Source organism: Propithecus coquereli, unplaced genomic scaffold (genome assembly GCF_000956105.1).
Source record: "Propithecus coquereli isolate 6110/MARCELLA unplaced genomic scaffold, Pcoq_1.0 Scaffold1, whole genome shotgun sequence".
Lineage (NCBI taxonomy): Eukaryota > Metazoa > Chordata > Mammalia > Primates > Indriidae > Propithecus > Propithecus coquereli.
In genome coordinates, this window is record NW_012133857.1 from 15,956,987 (window position 1) to 15,979,067 (window position 22,081).

At 45.6% G+C, this 22,081-nt stretch overlaps 1 protein-coding gene across 4 annotated transcripts in view; it reads left to right on the plus strand.

The window, feature by feature from the left end:
- Positions 1-152: 152 nt before the first annotated feature.
- Positions 153-22,081, plus strand: part of CACNA1D (calcium channel, voltage-dependent, L type, alpha 1D subunit) — a 318,714-nt gene continuing 296,785 nt past the window's right edge. For 3 of the 4 annotated variants that reach the window (XM_012638174.1, XM_012638184.1, XM_012638166.1), the window contains exons 1-3: positions 153-337; positions 2,219-2,528; positions 6,604-6,709. In XM_012638174.1, coding sequence (XP_012493628.1) covers positions 271-337; positions 2,219-2,528; positions 6,604-6,709 — 483 coding nt within the window. In that variant the 5' untranslated portion in view covers positions 153-270. The remainder of the gene's footprint in view (positions 338-2,218; positions 2,529-6,603; positions 6,710-22,081) is intronic. The other variant, XM_012638179.1, reaches the window with a different exon arrangement.

Below are 22,081 nucleotides of genomic sequence, written 5' to 3' on the forward strand. Positions count from 1 at the left end.
TTAAGATAATATATACATCTGATTTTATTTTTTTAAAAAGTTTATTTTGCTCCATTTTTGAAAAAGAGGGAGCTTGGGTGGCGAGCGGTTTTTATAAATTATCCTTATTTTCTGTTATTTGTCCCCATCCCTCCCCACCCCCTGCTGAAGCGAGAATAAGGGCAGGGACCGCGGCTCCTACCTATTGGTGATCCCCTTACCCATTCCTCCCCCGCCCCAACGCCCAGCACAGTGCCCTGCACACAGTAGTCGCTCAATAAATGTTCGTGGATGATGATGATGATGATGATGAAAAAAATGCAGCATCAACGGCAGCAGCAAACGGACCACGCGAACGGTGAGCAGCCAGAGCCCGGGCACCCGCTGCCAAATCTAATCCTGTCATGGTCCTCCGCTTCCCACCCCCCTTCCCACCCCCACCCCCACGTCTCCGCTGCGCTGGGTGGGTTGAGGGGTTGGAGAGAGGGTGCTTCTAGCTCGGTGTCATCTACATAGAAAGGGAGATGCGTGACAGCCACTCCGTTTTCTCCTTCAGGCCCTGAATGTCAGAGTTAATTCTGCATTTGTGGGGTGGGGGCGGCCGTTGAGTGCGTGGAGTGCTGTGCAGCCCGAGGGGCGGCGAGTCGAGGTGATTCGGGTTCAGTGTCCTCGGGCTCAACTTTCCTTCAACGCCCCGTAGCGATGGAAGGGGGGGCTGTTAGTCTTCAGCCGAGCCCCCTTTCCAGCCTCTTCCCCTCCTCACCCGCCCCCTCGTTGACTAGAGAAGGTCCCCAGTGGCATCCGGAAAATTCTAGGATTGCCGGGTTTCACCCTTCAAGCCCCGATGGGTGAAGCACGCCCCTTCCCTCTCAGGAGAGGCCCGGCCTGGGCATCTGCGGGAAGGGGGTCGGGTGGAGCGTGTATTCCCGCTCCCGTCGCGGGCTGTGCACACGTCGGTAACCTAGCAATGCCCGGGGAGTCGCAGCCGCTGTGGGGCTCCTTTCCCCAGCTCTGGCCGGGGCACCACGTGCAGTTTGCACGCCGGCCGGGGCTGGGTCGAGGGAGGCTGGAGCAGCTCCTGGCCAGCCCTCGTCTTTGGAGATCGCCAGCGCCCCTCAACCCGGGTCGGCTGGAAGCCTTTCCGGGTGAGCGCTCCCCAAGGGAAAGGCTTGGCACGATTTGTCCCCGGCGCCGATAGCCTGCTGCCCGCCCTCTTTGCCCCCTTCTCAGGCTTGCTGGGCAGGCAGAGCTGTGCTTGCCTTGACTCTTTACTTAGCAATAATTGGTTTTGCAAATGCCCATCCCTCTACCTCTCTGCCACCTCTCTCACTTTGACTTCTGCTTCAGTGAGGAGGCTGTGGTGGAAGGCAGGCAGGTGCTTAGGGGGTGGCCTGACCCAAGCCTGGTGGGGGCTTCTGTCTTGTATGCACCTGAATGCCAGCCTACACTCTCATGCTCCTGCTGAGGCCTTGAGGGCCCCTGGCATGATCCAGGCTATCCTAGGTATAGGGGTGCAGGCCAACTGCCTTGTCTGTCTCTCTGGATGCTGGCTTGGCTGATGCTGCTGCAATTTAAAATGCAAAAAAGCCCTAAAGATGTTTTCTGTTTTCGGAAGCCTGTGGAGGAAATGAGTCCCAAGCATCATGAATTTTCATTTGCAGGAAGTGTCAGTGCATAATCTAGATATTTGTTATGGGGTTTTTGGTATTGCCCGGGTGCCAGTGGAGGATTTTTTTCCCCATGCTGAAAAAAATGCATTTGTGGCTTTGGAAAGATGTTGGAGTAACACCTTGAAAATGATTAAGACTATTGAATTATTGTCACTGCCTTTTTTTTTCTTGGTGATGTGGTAGTTATGTTAGAGAAAAACTGTTGTACATCTTAACTCATTAGAGATAGATGGGTTTTAAAATTCAGAGAAGATGTGGAATAAATGTGGGAATGACCTCAGTTCGTCAGAAGAAATGTACTAAAAGGCTCCTTGTGAAGGATACTAACCCGGTTGAGTGTGATGCAGCAATGATCCCGTGTGATCGACACTTAGACCAGAGCTCGTGGACTTTCCGTGCTGCTCTGGTTGACCAAACCCCTGCTTCTGAAAAATAGGACATGAGGTTCAAAATAGAAACATAGGCATGAGTCCCCTTGTTATTGATGGAAGACCACCTTTGCTTTTTCCCCCTGCACATTGGATTCTCATACATTTTTTTTTAATCTTTCTTTTTCTCCTTCTCTCCAGAGGCAAACTATGCAAGAGGCACCAGACTCCCTCTTTCTGGTGAAGGACCAACTTCTCAGCCGAATAGCTCCAAGCAAACTGTCCTGTCTTGGCAAGCTGCAATCGATGCTGCTAGACAGGCCAAGGCTGCCCAAACTATGAGCACCTCTGCACCCCCACCTGTAGGATCTCTCTCCCAAAGAAAACGACAGCAATACGCCAAGAGCAAAAAACAGGGTAACTCGTCCAACAGCCGACCTGCCCGCGCCCTTTTCTGTTTGTCACTCAATAACCCCATCCGAAGAGCCTGCATTAGTATAGTGGAATGGAAGTATCCTTTTTTGGGGGAAAGTCTTTCTTATTTTCTCTTTTACCATCTGTTCTTTAAAAGGATTTGCTTTCTGAAATGACACAAAGCTGTAACAGTCTGGAATGTGAGCAACAGAAGAAGCTGTATATAAGGGGTTTTATACCTTCCAGTCTCCTCAGGTTGCAGAGGGGTGGCTCTGTGGGTATATTTAGCCTACTGTCTGGGTGTGTGTGTTTAGTGGTGGGGAAGGGAGTGACAGCCTGAAACTTCAAAGTGGTAGATAATTAAAATATGAAACTAACCTTTGGTCTTTGGACATTAGATGGCTGGTTTTAAATGCACTGTTGTTTTTGGGCAGTGGTATGCATTGAACCTATTGCAGATAAGATCTAACGATTAAAAAAAAGACTGTATGAGACTCTACTGGAACTGAATACATTTTCGACCTTTAGTAGAATCTTCTCATTCCAATGTTTGAAATTTGCTTCTGCAACTACAATTTTTTTTTTTTTTTTTGAGACAGAGTCTCACTCTTTTGCACAGGCTAGAGTACCATGGCATCATCCCAGCTCACAGCAACCTCAAACTCCTGGGTTCAAGTGATCCTTCTGCCTCAGCCTCCCGAGTAGCCGGGACTACAGGCATACGCCACCATGCCCGGCTAATTTTTTCTATATATTTTTAGTTGTCCGATTAATTTCTTTCTAATTTTAGTAGAGATGGGGTCTCGCTCTTGCTCAAGCTGGTTTCGAACTCCTGAGCTCAAAGGATCCGCCTGCCTCGGCCTCCCAGAGTGCTAGGATTACAGGCGTGAGCCACGGCGCCCGGCCTTGCAACTACAATTAATGCTAAGTTGCCTCTAGCTCTGCATTTGGCGATTCTAACTGTTCAGGTAGCTACAGATATCAACACTTACTTCATAGCGAGCGAGTGCTTTTGATTTTTTTTTTTCCTTTTTTTGGCTGATCAATGCTATGACTTCCTGGAATTTCCTTTTGACAAGTTCCAAAAAAGCATCTGAAACGTGAGCATGAGGGAGCCTGTGAAGGGAGAGGTTTGCACATGCCTCTTCCTCCTGAGCCTTTATGGGTTAGAGAACGGCCCTCTCAGTGGAGGAATTTGCAGTTGCTGCCTTTATAAAAAATTCTGTCTATGTCCTTGGACTGGAGTTACATTTCTGGGTGTCTCCTTTGTATTTTTAAAACTGAACTCCAAATGCCCCAGAACGGTTGTCACGTCCCAGATCTTGGAAAACCACTGTGCTTCTGCCAGCTCATCCCCTTCCCCAAACCCGGAGGCAAGCCTTCAGTTACTGCCATTCTTCAGAAAAGGTTGACTGAGGCCTGCTTTCTGAGCAAAAGGCTTTTTAATTAGTCAGATGATTCATTAATCTGGATAAAATTAAAACATTTCCTTTCTGCAGAAGTATGTTTGGGACTGACAGGGGCCTTAGAGCAGTTTCTAACTGTAGAAAGGGGTGTGAGTATAGGGCTTCTCCCACCCGGCACGGGAGGATGGGGGGGCCACACTGAAAAGGGAGGATGTTGGCCACCAGCTAGAAAGCAGAGCTGAAATCCCCTTATAACTCAGGTCCCCAGTAGACAGCTGTCTGCATGCCCTCTGTCTTAGCTGGCTGTCTTCTCTGCTCATGGACAGGAGTTAAAATGAGGTAACTGTCTAGAAAGGTTTTGGAGAGAGCAGCCAAATGCTAGGGTAGGATTTGAGGGGTTTTCGTTTGCTTTTTCTTTTTAGAACAGATGTCTCTTCTCTAGAGTGAGTTATGGTGTCTCTCACATAGCTGGGGTTGTGTGTATGCATTTTCTCTTTAAGTTCTTCTCTAGTCTAAGAGCAGAACCCTCGTGTCAGGCTAGGAGGGAATTAGGTGAATCAGGATGTGCCTCAGTGGCATCGCTGGAGTCATGGGCAGCAGCTGCACTTCGCCAGAAATATCTCCTCCTTAGGTTGGCTTGACATGACTCTGAGTAAGCAGAGCCCTCTCAGTGGGATCATTAATTTTGTGTGGAGTGAGGTGGGAGGCCTGATGTTGTTTCTCTTTGTGCACAGTAATTGGTACATAGCAATTTATGTGTACAGAGTGAATTCCTGCATCACGCTGCTGTCTCCCTTTTCCAAGTTGCCAGACACATGTGTACGGACAGGAATTAGGCGATGTGGCTGCCAATTTAAGGAGACGCCTGTTTACAAATGGGACAGTTTGTAGACCAGATAGATCCTTAAACACTTTATGATCCACTTTTTTTCAAATGACAGTTTCCTTCTAATTCAGGGACCAGGTTATAGAAATCCTCCCCAAAGACAGCTCCATCAGGCCCAGTCTGCCCTGGGAGAACAAGAGTCTAGTTTACAGACAGGCAAGGCAGAGTGTCCTGCACCCTGGGGGAGTGAGGGGTGTTCTCCTTATCAGAAGGAATTGTCAGGACTAGACCCATCTATTTCTCTCTGCTCTGTTCTGCTTCGCTGGTAAAAATCTTGTGGCAGTGAGATAGTATCTGCCCGTACCTGAAGACTGAAACTGAACCAACAGAAAGAAAAAAACACACCTTGTATTTAGCCTTCCTGAACAGTGTTAGTATTTCTCAGATTTGCTGGTTTATTATTTAGATATTGGGAAATTGAATAGGAAGAAGGGTGAGATGGGGGAAGGGAGAGACTAAGTGTGTTTCCATAGAGAACAACCTTGGGGCACTTGACTTTTTAAATTTCAGTGGGGACCTGCTATGAGGAGAAACTAAAAGGAAATGCTGCAGTTTTCTTAAGGTGTGTGAAAGCTGGATCCCTGGATGAAAGATTTGTAATACTAGATAAGTTAAATAAATCCATGGAAATTAGTAAGGGAATAATGTTGTTCATTTTCTTATTTCAATGAGTTATCAAAGCTCTTCAAGGGGCTGAGGTTTGATGAAACTCAAGATAACTCCATAGAGATAAAGGATATTTGTTTCCTGCAGCATTTTTGGGTTTCCCAGAAGGGTGTGAGGATGAATAGAGAACAGTCTGTTCATATCCTCACATTTTAAATACCTCGAGGTATTTAGTTATATCAGTGGCCTTTCCCCTTGTGGGTGAGTATATCGGAGAAGCACTGTTGTAAGATCAAGCCCAGGAACTGCAGGTTAGGTTGGTGCTCATGAAACTTTGCATTTGGAAAGGCTGAAAACCAAAAGAAGAAAAACAGTCATTTTGGCAGATGTCAAATTTTGCATTGCCAGTTTTGACCGTGTCTCTTAATAACACCAGAACGTTTAAGTGAGTATCTTTTGAAGGCTGATCTCTAAGTGGTTCTTCCAGACAGGCCTCCGAGATTTAGAATTATGAAAGCCTCCTATGTTGAAAATGTCTGGTGCTGACTTCTTATGGCTTTTTTATTTAAGTTGTTTATAAATTGAGCACAGTGACAGTACATTATAAACGAGCTTCAGTCCATCTCTTAATCTGAAACACTTATAGCCATTGATTGCTCTAGTAGTGAAAGCAGAGGAGGGAGCTGAAGCCTGCCTTGTTTATCCCACTGTCAGAGGTATTGGAATATGCCACGAAAAAGTCACAGGTGGAATGGAGAAGGTCCTAGTGACTTGGCCTGCCCCAATCCAGACAGGAGATTTGGACTGACACCACCAAGAATAGCCCCTGAGAAAATGGCTCTAACATATGGAGGCAAGGATCTGTGGAAGAGATTTATCCCATGATGACTTTTCTGTGTCTACAACAGCCGGGAATTTAGTGAGGCCCTTGTTGTTTTTAAAACTACCAGAAGCAGAAACCTGGTTCACATAGCGCCTTAATTGGATGTACTTTTAGGTCTTAATATACAATGTACAGCAGAAGAATGGGTGTAACATGATCCTTGCAACAAAAGAAAAGGACACAGAGAGGTCATTTGATAGAAATGTCTACTATGAGATGACCACTGATGACTACGTCTGCTGAAAACCTACCAGTCACAAGTCAGTCAAAATATGATTTGTGTATGTCATTTTCATTTTAAAAGTGATTCAAAAGTGATGTGATCAAGAGTGTGATAAGGGAAATGATTTATGTTTGCATAACTGATATAGACCTTAACAAAATTTTTCAGACCATTTGACATATTTATATTATTGGCTATTTTTGCCAATTGTGTGGCCTTAGCTATTTACATCCCATTCCCCGAAGATGATTCTAATTCAACAAATCATAACTTGGTAAGTGTCCTTAGAGTTCCTCCTTGTCCTGGTGCGTGGTTATTGTTTGCTTCTATGCTTCTATGCAGCTGGCCTTCTGGGTGGTTGAAGTTTACAGCCATGCATGTGATGTTTCCTGGAGCTTTGCAACAGTGGTTTTGGTTTTTATTTTTTTGACCTATATTCTCAAATTTATACTGAATGAAAGGGTTTAAAGTCATGAATGTCGTATAAATAGATGTGGACTTTTTATGGAAGAGATTTGTAGCAGATTTTAAAATAACTTTTCTTTCCACATAAGCTTTTGCTATCTACCAGTCTTTCCTGATAATATTAGGTTTTTTTTTTTTTTTTTTTTAAATCCAGTGTTATTTGGGAGTGGTGGGTACTTTGGTCAATTTTTCTGGTAAGTAGAGAATTATCATAGATTTTGTACATGAACTATTCATTTTTAGAGAAGTAGAATACAAGAAAACTAATAAATCTATATAGATCATAATTTGGAGAATAATACAGTATGGTATTAAAGTTCCTACTCCCAGTCTTCTGAAATGTCCCAAATTAAAATGATTGTATGGTTAAATAAATCAGGATACCTCCATATACTTTATAGCCCTCTTAAAGATTTATAGTGCACATTAGCTTAGTAAAACCTCTGGGAAGTTCTGCAGTTAGAAAACAGGTTTTATGTTGTTTAACTCAGCTAGTCCCTGAAAGTAATTGGTCATGGATTCTTTAAATACTTTTTTTGGCAGAAGACTTTAACATCATGGAACTAGTGTTCCATGGAACTTCTTTTGGGAAAGGTTGATATAGTTTAAAAAAAAAAAAAAAGGCACTAAAGGGCACCGGACTGGGACTAGGAGCTTGTCACACTTGGCTGTCAACTACTTGTATTTTGGGGCATTTCTCATACCCTGTCTGCATTGCCATTCACCCACCTGGCGATTACGGGGATTGGATAAGAAGATCACTAGGATTGTCTCTACCTCGACATTCTGTAATCTTTCTTTGATGATTCAGAAGCCATTTCAGTTTTTTTCTGGTGCTGCTGCAGCATCCTTCTTGCAAGGATCAGGTCTTTATGATCGGAGGCTGTGCAGAATGGTAGATGAAGAAGGGAGCTGCTGTTTTGCTTTTTCCTCTTTTCGCTGGTTCTGTTTGTTTTTGGTTTCTCGTGTTGAAGTTGTATTTTAGCAGGGCTGGATGTTCTTAACTGAGTGAGTGTTGTAAAGGCAAACACACTAGGCTCTACCTAGTGTGGGAGAGCTCCGCTGGCTTCTGAAGATAGTGAAATTGTGCTCTTGTGAATAAGTCTTAATGGTTTATATACAGGATTCCATGTTACATATAAAATGTTGTGGCATGTTTCAGATGTAACATGCTATCTATTTGTGTTTAGGCTTCGGTAGTTTGATTTCTAGAGAATTAAAAGAAATTTTGGATATTGCTGCTGAAAATACAACTGTGAATGGGAGTTGGATACACATATGAACACTTACTGTTAGTATGTATTTATACTATGCCAGAGATTACTTGTGTAACTTTGGACATTTGGATTTGGTTGTCGACATGTGACATTGGATGATCATTTTAAAGGAAAAGCAGAAGTAGTGAAAAGCCTCCCATCAATGGAGATAGATCATCATAGTCTAGGCCACAGATGGTGTTAGTCTTGTTACCAAATTTAACGAAGTGGATGGTGACCCAGTTTGTTGCTTTTTGTAGCTCAAGAGAACATGATTAAACAAACTTAGAAAATAAATACCTTTCAGAAAGGCAGATTAATTCAGATCAATGGAATAATTAATGTAGCTGCATGTGTAAACCAATTAATATTCTGATTTTTTCCCAGGGAAATTCAGGGCACTAATATAAGTGCTGTCAGAGCATTTGAATTGCTCAGCTAAGAAGCGAGGGAATAAAATACAGGAAATGGATAACTTCTTCCCTCTTACAGCCCCTCCCCAGTGGATCCTTCCTTGACAATTCTTAAACACTGGACTTTATTTATTTTTTTAGGAGGTTCAGGCAGTGCGTTAGTTTGGCAGGCCTTTCTACAAACCAATGTATATTCCTTTGACCTCTTAGTATTCTGAAACTCCTCGTATTCAAGTTTGTGTCTCGCTTTTACTTGGATGGTCACATGGCCAGATGAGTTTATACTCTGCCTGACTCTTTAAATATTTCCTTTCCCACTGTGGGAAGAGAAGATCTTTGTAGACTTCCTCCTGACTCTTAGCAAGGTCCCATGCCATGTTGGTCTTCCCACCAGGGAACCGGGGTTTTTTTTTAATACATTTGACCCAATTTGTACCAAAGTGATTGCTCTATTTTTGGGATCGGTTTAGAGGCAGCTGAACGAAGCTTATTTTTCATCTGTAGTAAATACTTTTCATTTAATGTGAATGGCAAAACAAAGGGCAGAGGCTGTCATGGGTTGCAAAGCTGTATGGTTTCCTTTGCTTGATAGCTCTACGGGAAGCGTGTGTGCTGGGCACTTAGAGTGAGATGCAGGGCCAGTGTAACGGATGACGTTTCTGCCTTTCACAGCTCATTTGTAGTGAAATTATTACTTCTGTTGGGTAAGAAATGTGGCCTTCCCTCTTGGTCCAGTGTGTGTTTGGTCTGGGTTGTATGTAACTCAGCTACCTTTGGGATTTGGAGACTACCTTGGGGGGCAGCAAGTTTTCCCAGGGTTAGTTTCTTTTTCTTTTTTTTAAATATAAACAATGTCAACTTTCTACACAGCTTTCCTTTGTGGACTTGCAGGGACTAGCGGAGGCTGAAGTCATGGAAACGGTGCAGCTCAGTTCCCACAGCAATGTCCCGCCTCGTTCCGTCAGTAGCGGCATTTCCTCAGCTCCGCTTATTAAAAGTGTTCCTCCCTTATTTTCTTAGCACAGAGGGAAGCACTTCTGTATCGAGTGTCAGAGTGGAGTGGACGACAGTATCAAACTTCACTGTGATGAAAAACGTGCTATTTCCTATCCCAAACTTCAGTTTCTCATACGCAGACTGACGTGGCTGAACAGTTTTGAGTCTGTGCAGCCTGTTCCTGGTCCTCTCCCCCTCCGACGCTGCCTCCTTGTTCTCTGGAGTGCGGAACTGCCTCAAATTAGAAATGTCCAAAACGGAGATCTTCGGCTGCCAGCGCAGGCCTTCCCGGATCTCTGCACCGGCACGGAAAGACTGGGGGGCAAGGGTGGTGGCCATGCCTGTCTATTCCCTTATCTAGCCAAGGGCCGATCGATCAGACCAGGTGCTGCGTGAGGGCTCGTTAACCCGAAGGAACAGTCTTACCAAGTCTGTGACCCCTTTCCTGCCCTTTTCCTCACCTTGTTCTTGGGGCCCATCTGTTTGCTTGTGTTTTTAGTTTGTTAATGTTTTGCCTCCGCTACCTCTCCTGCCTTCCTCTTCCTTTCCCTTCACACCACCGCCAGGTGACTTTTGCTGGAGAAGTGGTCCTGCAGCTGCAGCGGCTACACACTGCGCACCGAGGAAAGGCCAGACCCATGGCCAGGCCTACCTTGGTTTGGTCTGAACATTTTGGTGTTCTCCCCACTCTTCTCCTGCAGATTCCTGCCCACTTGTCCACCCCCAGTTCCTAAATGCCCCTCCCCTGCTTGCCCACCTTCTGGCTTTTCCTCTACTGTCCTCTCCATTTGAAATGCCTTGTCTTCCCCACGACCCCAGCTACATGTGTAAATCTCCCACAGCCGCTCAAGGACAATCTCAAATTAGGTCTCATCCATGAGGGCTTTTCTGACATGATCCTAAGGAACAATCTTACCCTCTCTTGAGGCATTTTGCATATAAAATACCCTATATTTTAGTTACTTATATGCACATCTTTATCTTACCAGGCATCTTCAGAATAAAATTCATAGTGAACCTTTTTTCTTTTTAGAGATAGGTCTTGCTCTGCTGCCTAGGCAGGCAGAGTGCAATGGTGTGATCATAGCTCACTGCAGCCTCGAACTCCTGGGCTCAAGCGATCCTCCTGCCACAGCCTCCCAAAGTGCTGGGATTATAGGCATCAACTGTTGTGCCAGGCTATAGTGAACCAGTTTTGAATCCCCAACCATGCCTGGTGCAATGGTAAATAGTAGATGTTCAGTAAATATGTGTTGTTGATGACTGCCAAATGAATAGTTTTCTCAGGAGAAGCACCTCACCCATTCCTTCCTCTGGGCTATAGGTAGGATTTTTCCTAGGTGAAGGGTCTCTCTATAGACTCCTTGGAGGTCCTTAGCTGGGAATGGGTGGGAAGTTACATAAGCGTTTATTCCTGAAAAGCTTAGGGTCTCTGACCCTTGTCATGCACCTGTGGCTAAAGGAGCCCTCAGAGCTGGGTTTCAGAGCTGGATAGTCTAGAACATTTTGTGCTCTGGTTCTAGGGCTCAGAGGAGTAGAGAGTGGTGGGACCTGTCTGAGAAGCAGTGCTGGGCTGTGGACACTTGTCTACAGGCCTGGATGCCTTACAATGGCCAGGGATGCTGTGGGACAGTCTACTTTGATTGCTGTCTCTCCTCAATGCCTGAGATCCCAGTGTTACAGTGTTAGCTGGGCTTAAAAACAAGTTCATTGTATCTGCGTGGTCATGTGGTTTAGCATTTCCCAGTTTTTGCACATAGCGGTTTAAATTGTAATACCTGAAACACAATTTTGTAACCTGGGGCCTTGGGCATAGCCTCTAAGGGTGGGTGTTAGTTGCATACATCATCAACACTGTCTTTGCTCTATTGTCTTTATGTTTGAGTTGAGCTTTCTTATTTCTGCATGCCCAGGTTCTACCTGTTTTTCTAGGACAGCTCACGCTGCCTCCTACATTTAGCCTTCTCTGATCCTTGGCCACTCCCTGTACCCCCCCACCCCTGCCCTAAGTATAAATGTTGCTTTCCCTCTGAACTCGCATAAGCATGGTAAACTCTCCTCTTTGCAAGTATCAGCCCCTTTATGCCTTGTTTTATAACTGTTACAGGAAGTGGCTTGGGGTGTGGTGGCTGTGTTCGTGAGCTTTGGGGTCTGATACCCTGGCTTTTAGCTAAGTGACTTTGGATGAAACTAGAATACGAGTTTCTAGGGGCTGAGACTAGAGTCTGATTTGCGTCTATAGCTTTCTGAGCTTAACGCTCTGCCTGGCACACAGGAGGCACATCGGGAAATGCACACCAAATGAGGGAATAAATAAATGAATGACCACACAAGCGCTCCGTGGTACATCCTTACAGATCATTAGTTAATTTTCAACAATTGGCTAATGATTAATGTTTGCCTGAGAGGCTGACTTTCATTGTCTAATATTAATGAAACCCAGGAAACGCCTGTCAGAGTTCGCCTTTAATTTCAGGATTGTATCTTTCTTTCTTGGCAAATTTAACTCTTTATTAAAGAGAGAAGAAAGACAAGTACTTGTTGATACTTTGTGAATCCCTAAGTCATAAGCTGGCTTCTGTATTCAGTGTTGTACATTAGCCACATTGTGACTGATTCTATTTGGGCAGACGTGTGAGTGTCACGTTTTATGTAAAGAGTGGTGGAGGGAGAGCAGAGAAATGCCCGGAGTAGGTGGACATTTGTAGTAACGCTTTACCCAGAGCCGGTTTCCTAATAACAAAAAATGAACCAGTTTATTAGCTACAGAAATAATTACATCTCTCTCAAGTCTTACCCCATTTTGACAAAGAACAGTTTACCTAGCTTGATCTTTTATTGAACAGACATTACCTTGATTGAGTATTGACGTTTTTTCAAAAATAAAATCTAACTCTTAAAGAATTCGTATTTACTACTATTAAAGTTCTTTAAGAAGAAGAATTCCAGTGGGGTCCTCATTTGTTTGTTTTGTTTAAAAGCGAAATCTTATTATTTTACAGTCAGACCTTGTACAGTGGACCTCCCTGTTCAGACCCTTTAACGAAGGACATCACCTTACAGTAAGAATATTGGGGTGTATTAGATTATTAGCCGGAAGTGTTCGGGTTAGAGCTTTCAGAAACACAACTCACTCAAATTGGCTTATAGCTGAATAAAAAGTGTGTGCGTGTGAGTGTGTAATTTATAAACTCAGTTAACTGAAAAGTCCAGGTGGTAGAAATGGCATCAGACACAGCTGGAAAAGGGACTTAAAAGATGCCATCAGGATTCCATCCCTGCACCCCGCCCCTCAGCTTTCTGAGGCCACAGCCTGAGTGACCTCCAGCAGGTCAGCCTCACGGGTTGCCTTAAATACGTGTCCTTCTCAGCTCATTTGGGGGAGAGCATGTGGGGAGGTGCATTTCTTTCTTAACCTCAACTTCAGTTCAGCACTTTAAAAATGGTTGTGTGAAAAACAGAGACCCCTGTAGCTGATTGGTGGGTAGTTTCCTTTTTTTTGAGACAGAGTCTCACTCTTTTGCCCAGGCTGGAGTGCCGTGGCGTCATCCTAGCTCACAGCAACCTCAAACTCCCGGGCTCAAGCGATCCTCCTGCCTCAGCCTCCCGAGTAGCTGGGACTACAGGCATGCGCCACCATGCCCGGCTAATTTTTTCTATATATTTTTAGTTGTCCAATGAATTTCTTTCTATTTTTAGTAGAGACGGGGTCTCGCTCTTGCTCAGGCTGGTTTCGAACTCCTGAGCTCAAACAATCCGCCCGCGTCGGCCTCCCAGAGAGCTAGGATTACAGGCGTGAGCCACCGTTCCCGGCCTAGTTTCCTTTTTTTAATTGTCCCCATCAGTACTTAATTTTTAACTGTTTGCAAAATATGAGGATTACCTGATACAGAGGAGACAACATGCCCAGCAGTAGAGACACTGAGATCGTGTTAAAACTGGTGTTGCTGGAGAACTCCCCAACATACCCCCGACAGCTCCTCACCAGAGAAAGTTGCCGAGAGAGTGCAGAGGTTCTAGAGTTCTCGTGGTTGGGCACACAGGGAGGGACTGTGTGCAGTGTTACTGCCAAGCGGATGGATGTGCTGAGGAGGGGTATCGGGGGTTGTCCCTGGCCCTGCAGGGGTAGGGACAGAGTGGGGTTAGCAGGTGATCCAGAAATAGGTGTTATTAATAGCATCCCCAGTTCTGCCTCCTGCCTTGCTCACACTCGGGGGCTCTGCCATCAGCAGTCACAGGTTGTGTCCCCAAGTCCTGTTCTGCTCATGTAATGGAAATAAAGAAAGTGGTAGAGGAGGTCTTCCTGTGTTAATTCAGGTGAGGTTGATTTTCTCCCAGCTGCTGTTCATACGGGCAGTAAGGGTGTTTGGCTGGGCAGGAGGAAGAGACAGTGGGAACAACCGAAGATGAGGATGAAGAAGGAACTGCCTGAGGTGGCGGTCAGCTGCACACCCCCACCGTGTGTGTGTGTGTTGGTGGGGACAGGTGGGGGTGGCTATTGTTGACACAGACTTTGTGGGACCAAGCCTTTTCTGGTGGTTTTAACTAAGTGGGGCCCCAGATGCTATCCAGGCTGAGGAAAATGACTTTCTTCTTCAGAACCTCAAAGCAGTTATTTCTGCTAATTTTTTTTCCTTCTCCCTGCTGGGTGAGCGGTAATTTTAGAAATCACAGGACATCTGTTGCAATTCTTGAGTGAATGAACGTGAGGTCAGGCTGGAGGGAAGTGGGGGGCTGACCCGAGGGAGGCGGGTGCAGACGGCCCGGGGTAGCGTGGTAGGCCCTGGAAGGAGGGAGGGGTGGCCGAGGTTGGCTTCGTGTGGGGATTCGCAGGGGCCGGGCAGAGGCTCACGCTCTTTCTCTTTCCCTTTCCCCTGCCTCAGTCACCTTCTGGGGGCTGACCCTGTCTCCTTTTCCTTGTCCATGGGGAATTTTTGCACAGCTTAGACTCACAGATGCTTTTTTAGAGCTGTAGGGACACTTGTTTAAAAGAAAGGAAATTGAGGCACCTTTATTCAACAAATGTTTATCGAGACGTACTGAGCAGAGCTCACTGCTCCCCATTTCCCTGCTGCCTTGTCATGAAGGAAAACCTATAACGTGGGGTCAGAGAACAGTCGGACTTGTTTTCCATATTTTGCATTTGTAATATAAATCATCATTCAAAATTTACACAAATAATACATAAAAACGTTCTTTTAAATAATTAATACAAATAAAGTAACGTCCTCTTTTAGCTACTCAACTCATTCTAATTACAGTAATCAGCCCTGTGTGATCTTTCAGAATTGGTTTTCACTGTGTGTGTATGTATGTATAGGTAATCTGGGCATTTTGAACTATATATACAGTTTGGGTTTTTAAATTTCATGCAAGTGGGAACAGAATGCATGAGTTATATAGCTTCTCTTTTTCCACGTAATGTGTCTTACAGATCTTTCCGTACCTGTGTGCAGAGATCTGACAGCTACTTAGTTGCTGTAAAATATTCCCTGTATGAATGCGCCATAGCTTATTTAATTGTTCTCTTTCTGATGAGTGTTTAAGTTAATTCCAAAAGTTTTGCTATGTCAAATAATGCTGCATTGAATATCCTTGTGTGTGCTTCTTACACCCAAGCAACACTTGGCTGGGTTGGGTCTTTAGAAGTAAAACTCTCTGGGTTGGAGGGTTCGCGTGTCTTTCATTTCCATCTTACTTGCCCTTCACTAAGCCTGTGTAGTTTTACTGCCATGTCACATCTTGTTGCCATCGGTGGTCATTTCACTCTGATGAGTGACCCGCTTTGTTCTATATCTTAGCCTATAGGAAAGAAATCTTGGGGGTAGGGTATGGCCTCTCTCTTGGATGTTGTTAGACATCCAGAGCATCTGGTTAGGAGCAGAAAGGCCTTGAACTTGAGCACTAAATTTTTTGGAATCTCTTTTGTACCGGTGACCCAGATAAAAAGCACCAAAACTTGTTATCTTTCCCTTGCTTTGAGCGCCAACCACTTGGGTACCACAGTTCTTTCCAGTAAAATATTCATTCTAGGTAGCTAATAGGTAAATAAGTTCCTAGCACAAAAACTGAGTATCAGTTTTGGAATGTTTGCTCGCTACAGGTTGGTTTCACAATGAATACTGCCTTTATGTCCCTGTTAGCTGGGGAAGAAAAATAGCCAATCTGGTATGTTTTTGAGGTCCCATATTCTTATTAACTATTTTATTTTCACACACAATAACATCTCATTATTATTATGGTATGTATATAGGGTTTATGCCCCTCATACTTCTCTGAGGTGGTTCAGAAAATAGAATTTGATGAGAAGACGGGGCAACGGGGAATGGAAACACAGTAGACTTGCCGAGGTGCCGGAGGTAAGCGGAGTGCTGAGGCCAGAACAGAGTTGGCCTTTAGGTTTTCCAGCAGCGGCAGCAAAAGAGAGTGTGTCCTAACTTGCAGGGTTTTTGTCCTCTCAACAAAGGGAAGCGGCCACTGTCATTCAGAAAAACACTTTCTAAGAACCAAATTCAAGGAGGAGTCTGCAGCGTGGGTCCTTGTACAAGGTCCATTGTTGGGGCAGGATGAGCCATGTCTTTGCTGTGCTTTTGTAAGAGTCAGAAATGCAGTGCAAGCAGATGGCCTCTGCATTCTTATTTTTAAAGGGTTAGGGCACAGCATTAAACTATGCAATAATGAAAGCACTTCTAAATTCTATACGAATTTTGCTATAAATTAATATAGCACCAAAGCTGAGAAGTTTAAAAATGAGTAGTTTAACATAGCCATTATTTAATCATTCGTAAAGTACTTTTTTGAACATTTCTTATGTGTAAAATATAGTCCATTAAGCACATTCACTCACTGTGCTAACTTGGTTTAAGTCAGAATACAAGGGGATAGTATGAATTAATACGAAGAATATCTTCTTCTCTCCCTAAAAACCCCATTTTTGAAGAGATGTGGTTTCATTATTTTACTCTAATATAATATAAGGAAGTGACCAATATTTTTGAAAGAAGACATCCTTGAGTGTTCTTCAGTAAATAGATGACAATGGGGTATAATGAAACACTGTTTATATTTAAATGCCTGCTTTTAAATTGTACAAAAACAGCTTAAATGGGTAAATGTGTAAAATGCTGCCCTTTTGTGTCAGTAATTAGCTCCTTAGTCCTTTTTTCATGATAATGCAGATGTGAACTTCTCTTTGGGATTACATAAATTCTGATTTATTGAAATATAAATTAATGGAGAATCTATCCAAAGCTCTTTTTAGAATTTTTATCTGGCGGGAGTGGAATTAAAACATCTAAAATTCTAAATTATAATAGAATGCAAGGAAGTGGAGACAGCCAGGAAGAATTTGGTAAAAGAGAGGTGTTTAATAAATCTTCTAGAAAACTCTGTAGGGTGGTACTAGTGCGGTTGGTAGAGAAAGCTTTGGTATATTTTAGGTTGGCCAAATGACTAAGCTAATTGATGTCATTAAAGCCAGGTGGGGCAACAGCAGGTGAGATGGCCTGGTTTGGGTTTACCCTGAATGGTGAATCACAGATGTAATGGGGTTGGGATTGGAGAGGACCTCAGAGACCTTCAGATGTGTCTGTTTCTTTTCCACACCCAGCAGTGCCACTTGCCCAGGGACACACAGTGAGAGAGCAGCCACGTGGGGACTTAGGCCAGGGCATTTGTCTCCCAGTCTCTTTTCTTCCCACTCACCCCAGTTACAACTATGAGTCTGTGTTGAAGCCAGGCATTTCCCATCTGGTGGAGGGACAGGGTCTGAGAACACCAGGGGCAGTGGTGACGAAGGAGTGTCTCTTCAAAGCAAGCTGGGCATTGAGTCACTTCTAATTATCTCAAATTTTTTCTGTGTGATTTTCCAAAAGATAGTTTTGATTACTTCTCCCTACCCCATTTAACTCCATAAAATATTTTGTTACTTTTTTCATGCATACCAACCTGCAGAAATCATTTGGCCATAAATTGCCTTATTATTTTATGGAAATAGCCAGAGCACAGGCCAGTGGATATAGTAGGGCAGAAGAGAATTGGCAGAGTTGGTTAATAAATGCAGCAGGTCTTTCCTTAGTTATCTTGTTTTTGTGGGGGTCTCAGGCTGGAGTACAGTGGGTCAGTCATAGCTCACTGCAACCTCAACCTCCTAGGCTCAAGCCATCTTTTGGCTTCAGTCTCCCAGGTAGCTGGGAATATAGGTGCACACCACCATGCCTGCTAATCAAAAAAATTTTTTGGTAGAGATGGGGTCTCACTATGTTGCCCAGGCTGGTCTGGAACTCCTGGCCTCAAGTGATCCTCCCGCCTCAGCTTCCTGAAGTGCTGGGATCACATATGTGAACCACCGTGCCCCACCTTTGTTGCTAGCTCATAGCTGACTTTTACTGAGCTAGGTGGGCTTGCAGTATACTGTCATGCACCACATAATGATGTTTCGGTGAACAACAGACTGCATATAGGATGATGGTCCCATAAGATTATAATGGAGCTGAAAAATACCTATTGCTTAGTGATGTCATAGCTGTTGTAACATAGTACAGTTACTTTATTTTTTTAAATAAATTTAGTGTAGCCTAAATATGCAATGTTTATAAAGTCTATAGTAGGGTATGGTAATGTTCCAGACCTTCACATTCATTCACTGCTTATTCACTGACTCGCCCAGAGCAACTTCCAGACCTGTAAGTTCCATTCATGGTAAGTGCCCTATACAGATGTACTATTTTTTTTTTTTTTATCTTTTACTGTATTTTTACTGTACCTTTTCTATGTTTAGATAATACAAATACCATTGTGTTACAATTGCCTGATAGTATTCCATACAGCAACCTGCTGCACAGGTTTGTAGCCTAGGAGCATGGCCATATCATACAGCCTAGGTGTGTAGTAGGCTATACCATCTAGGTTTGAGTAAGTACACTCTATCATGTTCACACAACAAAGAAACTACCTAACAACACACATCTCAGAACGTATCTCTGTTGTTACATGATATGATATGTGATTATGTAATCTCTAATTCTCATTTAATCCTTACCATAAACCCATGAGGGAGGCACTGTTAAAAGCCTCATTTTACAGGTGAGGAAACAAAGCCAGGAGTAGTTAAATTGCTTGCACAAGGCCACACTGCTAGTTATTGGCAGGACCAGGATTCACACTTGCACTTTTGATGCCAGCTGCCAGGCTCAGCTGCCAGGCTGGGAAGGGGAGCCAAGGCTTGCAGACTGATGGTGCCTGAACCCCAAGCAGAGGAGGGTAAGGCCATGGGGCAGAGGTTCTGGCAGCGGAACCTCATGGTGGGTCTCTCTAGGTGGGCTTCACATTCATGCTTGTGATTAGTGCGTGAAGCCTAGGTTTGGGCCTGGCATAGAAGTTTCCATACCCATCACTTCCCCGGTTATGGGCCCTGGAGTCAGACCTGGGTTCCGTCCCCAGCTTTGCCTTCACTGGCTCTGCGACTGTGGAAAACCACTTTTTCTTTTCTGTGTCTGCTCCTTTTCTGTGAAAGAGGAAGTAAAGTGGCTAAGGGGGTTAGCATAGGCCCTGGCTCCTAGAAAACATGGCGCTGTGAGCCAGAGGTTTGCCACGTGCGTAAGCCTCACAGTAGTCCTGTGAGGTAGGTATCGCCGGCCCCAGCCTGGGAAGACTGGCTGACATGCTCGGAGCGCCCAGTGAGGGGCTGGCTGAGTGGGAGGTTGGATGGCCAGAGGATCCCTCCCACTACAGTTTGCTGGATTGGGGTTTGCTTCCAAAGCCGTTTTCCTGAAGATGTTTTTACCGGACGGACCCAGTCCTCCTGTCCCGCCGAACAGCCTAAGGCAGCCGTGGTCATAAAGGGTATTGGGGTGGACCTGGTGGAGAGATGAACTGAAAGTGACCCTGCTGGCCATGGGAGGGCCCAGGCCTGGACCAGACCCTCTCTTCGTTTAGACAACAACAAAGGGTTGTTTATTTCCCTGGGGACACTGAGGAAAGCAAGGGGGTTAATTTAATGGTCAGGATCTGGTTCTGCTGTAGCTGAGGAGACTGAAGCCTTCAGCACAGTGCTCCGGAGGAAGAAACTCCAAAGCTGCACACCCTCCCTGCGAGGCACGGTGGTGACTGCAGCCCCTTTCTCAGCTAACTTGGACTCTGCTTGGCCAGCTGTCTCTCATTCTTCGCTTGGCCCAGGTGGGAGCCCTGATCCTCTCGTGATTTAAAGCTTGCTGAGATGAGAAAAGAAACCAAGAGCTAAGGAGCAAAACGCACCTCAGGGGAACTCTGGCCGACAGCCGTGTGATTGCTAGACTTGGAATAATGACGGTTGTCCCTCAAGCCCGTGTGACCGCACACAGCCTGCGCCGTGCTTCATCATGCTGCCTGATTTCATGCGTGCAGCAGCCTGCGAGTGTTGCTGACACACACGAGGCAGCCCAGGCGTGGGGCTGTTAGATGACGTACCCAAGACCCAGCAGCAAGAGGGCAGCGGAGTTAAGGTGCGGAATCTCGTGCCCTTTCCTCCACGCTGCGTTCCTGGCACCATGGAGTCCTCCCTGCACCTCGTCCAGGTGAGAGACCTAGGCTAGCGGATGGGATGTGACTGCCAGCGCAAGGGCTCACCAGGACCCAGGTCATTGTTCTTTCTTCTCTGCCATGTGGCCCCTGACCTCAGTGTCCTCATCCGCGTGATGGGAGCCATAGTAGTAACATTGTGGAGAGGATTCAAAGTGATTCTGCAAGGGAGCCCTCCGTGGACGGCAAGTGCTAGTTGGTTTCCTTACATGCCAGGTCTCGCTTCCTCAGGCTCTCAGGGTCCCCTGCTCTGGCTCCCTCCCTCTGCAGCCTGCTGCCCTGTCCTTAGGGGAGCAGACTTTGCAGGAAGACGGATCTGGATTTGGGCTCCAGGTTTGCTGTGACTAGCTTTGTGACTGCACAAATTATCTCACCTCCCTTGGCCTTGGCCTCCTTATCTGTAAAACAGAGATTGTAGTCCTTGTCTCACCTCACTGTTAGCCTGGGGTCTTTGTGAAGAGTCAGCAGAATGTGTGGGTGAGCCCTCGTTGACCAAAAGACACTAGTCTGTGGGTCTGGCGTGGTCCCAGCGAGAGTTTTTTACCTCCTAGTGAAGTTCAGGGCTTGGCAGTATCTGAGCACTGGGGAAACCTCCTCCTGTCTCCCACCTCAAAGTGCTGTGGAGTTTTTAAAAAATCAATCACAGGCCACGCCTGTTGAATCCCTGTGTTCTCCCAGGATCGTTTTCCTTTGCCTTCTCGTGGCCCAGTCCGTGGAGGTGGAGAGAGGAACATGCCCCTTCCCTTTTCTCCAGCAAGGGCTCGTTCCTGCTCATAGTTCAGGGCTCGCTGCTGCCTGGGAGCCCGGCGGGGCGCTGAGTGAGTGGCGCTGCGGCTGGTGCCGAGGTGCCCAGGTCAGCATTTTCAGTGGCAGGGAGCTCAGCGACTGAGAGCAGAAAGATCAGGTTCAGTTTGGGGACTGGGTTAATATTTGTGGCCCTGCCAATGTTTCGATGGGAGCGTGTTCCCCTCCGTGCGATGACCAAGCAGGGCTGCGGCTTGCACCCTTTGATTTTAGGCACCAGCTTAAGCATTTTGTGTCTTGTCTGTCTTCACAGCAAGCCTTACAGTAGTTAATAGCATCCCCATTTTGCAGATGAGGCAAATTAAGCTCAGAGAAGTTATTGATAACTAGATGACTCTTTGCTGAGGGAATAAACCCCAAGGTTGTAACTGGGGCCTGTAGTCACTGTCCCAGTGCTGTGCGCAGCAGTGAGCATGAGGAATGTCATGGAAAGAAGGCAGAATTGGAGTCCTGTGACCTGGCTTCATTTCTGTGTGGCCCTCACTTTCCTCACTGGGCATGAAGTAGGAAGTAAAAATTCAAATGGGATGTGTGTGCAGGTGTTTTATAACCTACCGAGCAGGGTGCACATGTAAGGCGTCGTCGTTCCTATCGTCTGCTGTAAGAATAACATTAAGGAGAGGACTCGGGCCTCACCTTTCCTTCTGATCCCCTGAGAAAGCCATGCAAGGCCCCAAGTCCCCATCCCACTCTGCACTCCGTCTCCCTGTGACGCCACTGCTGCATCTGGGCCCCGCAGCAGAAAAGTCACCCCTGCCAGTGCAGCCACAGTGGTCGTGCCTGTGTTGTTGTGGAAAGGAGGTGGGGGGTAGAGAGGGACTGAAAAAGCCAAGCAGACCTGAGCTTGAGGTGACCCTCCCTCCTCCCCACCCTCTGGAGAGGAGCTGCTTCACGATTTCCAAAGGCCAGCTGTTGTTTGAAGTCTGGACTGTTCCTTGAGCTTGAGAGTTGTGGAATTTACTGTGATTGTGAAATGCAAACCACAAACGCTTTGCCCGGTAATGGACAGGCTTATGACCCAGCCGGTCTCCAGGCAAGCAAATGATATTTCCTGGTTTTAAGTGCGAACAGAGCACAGTTAATATCACATCTCCACTCTGTTCCTAAATCTGTCTTCATTTTGTCTGTGATGAATAACTGAAGTGATGGGTTTGG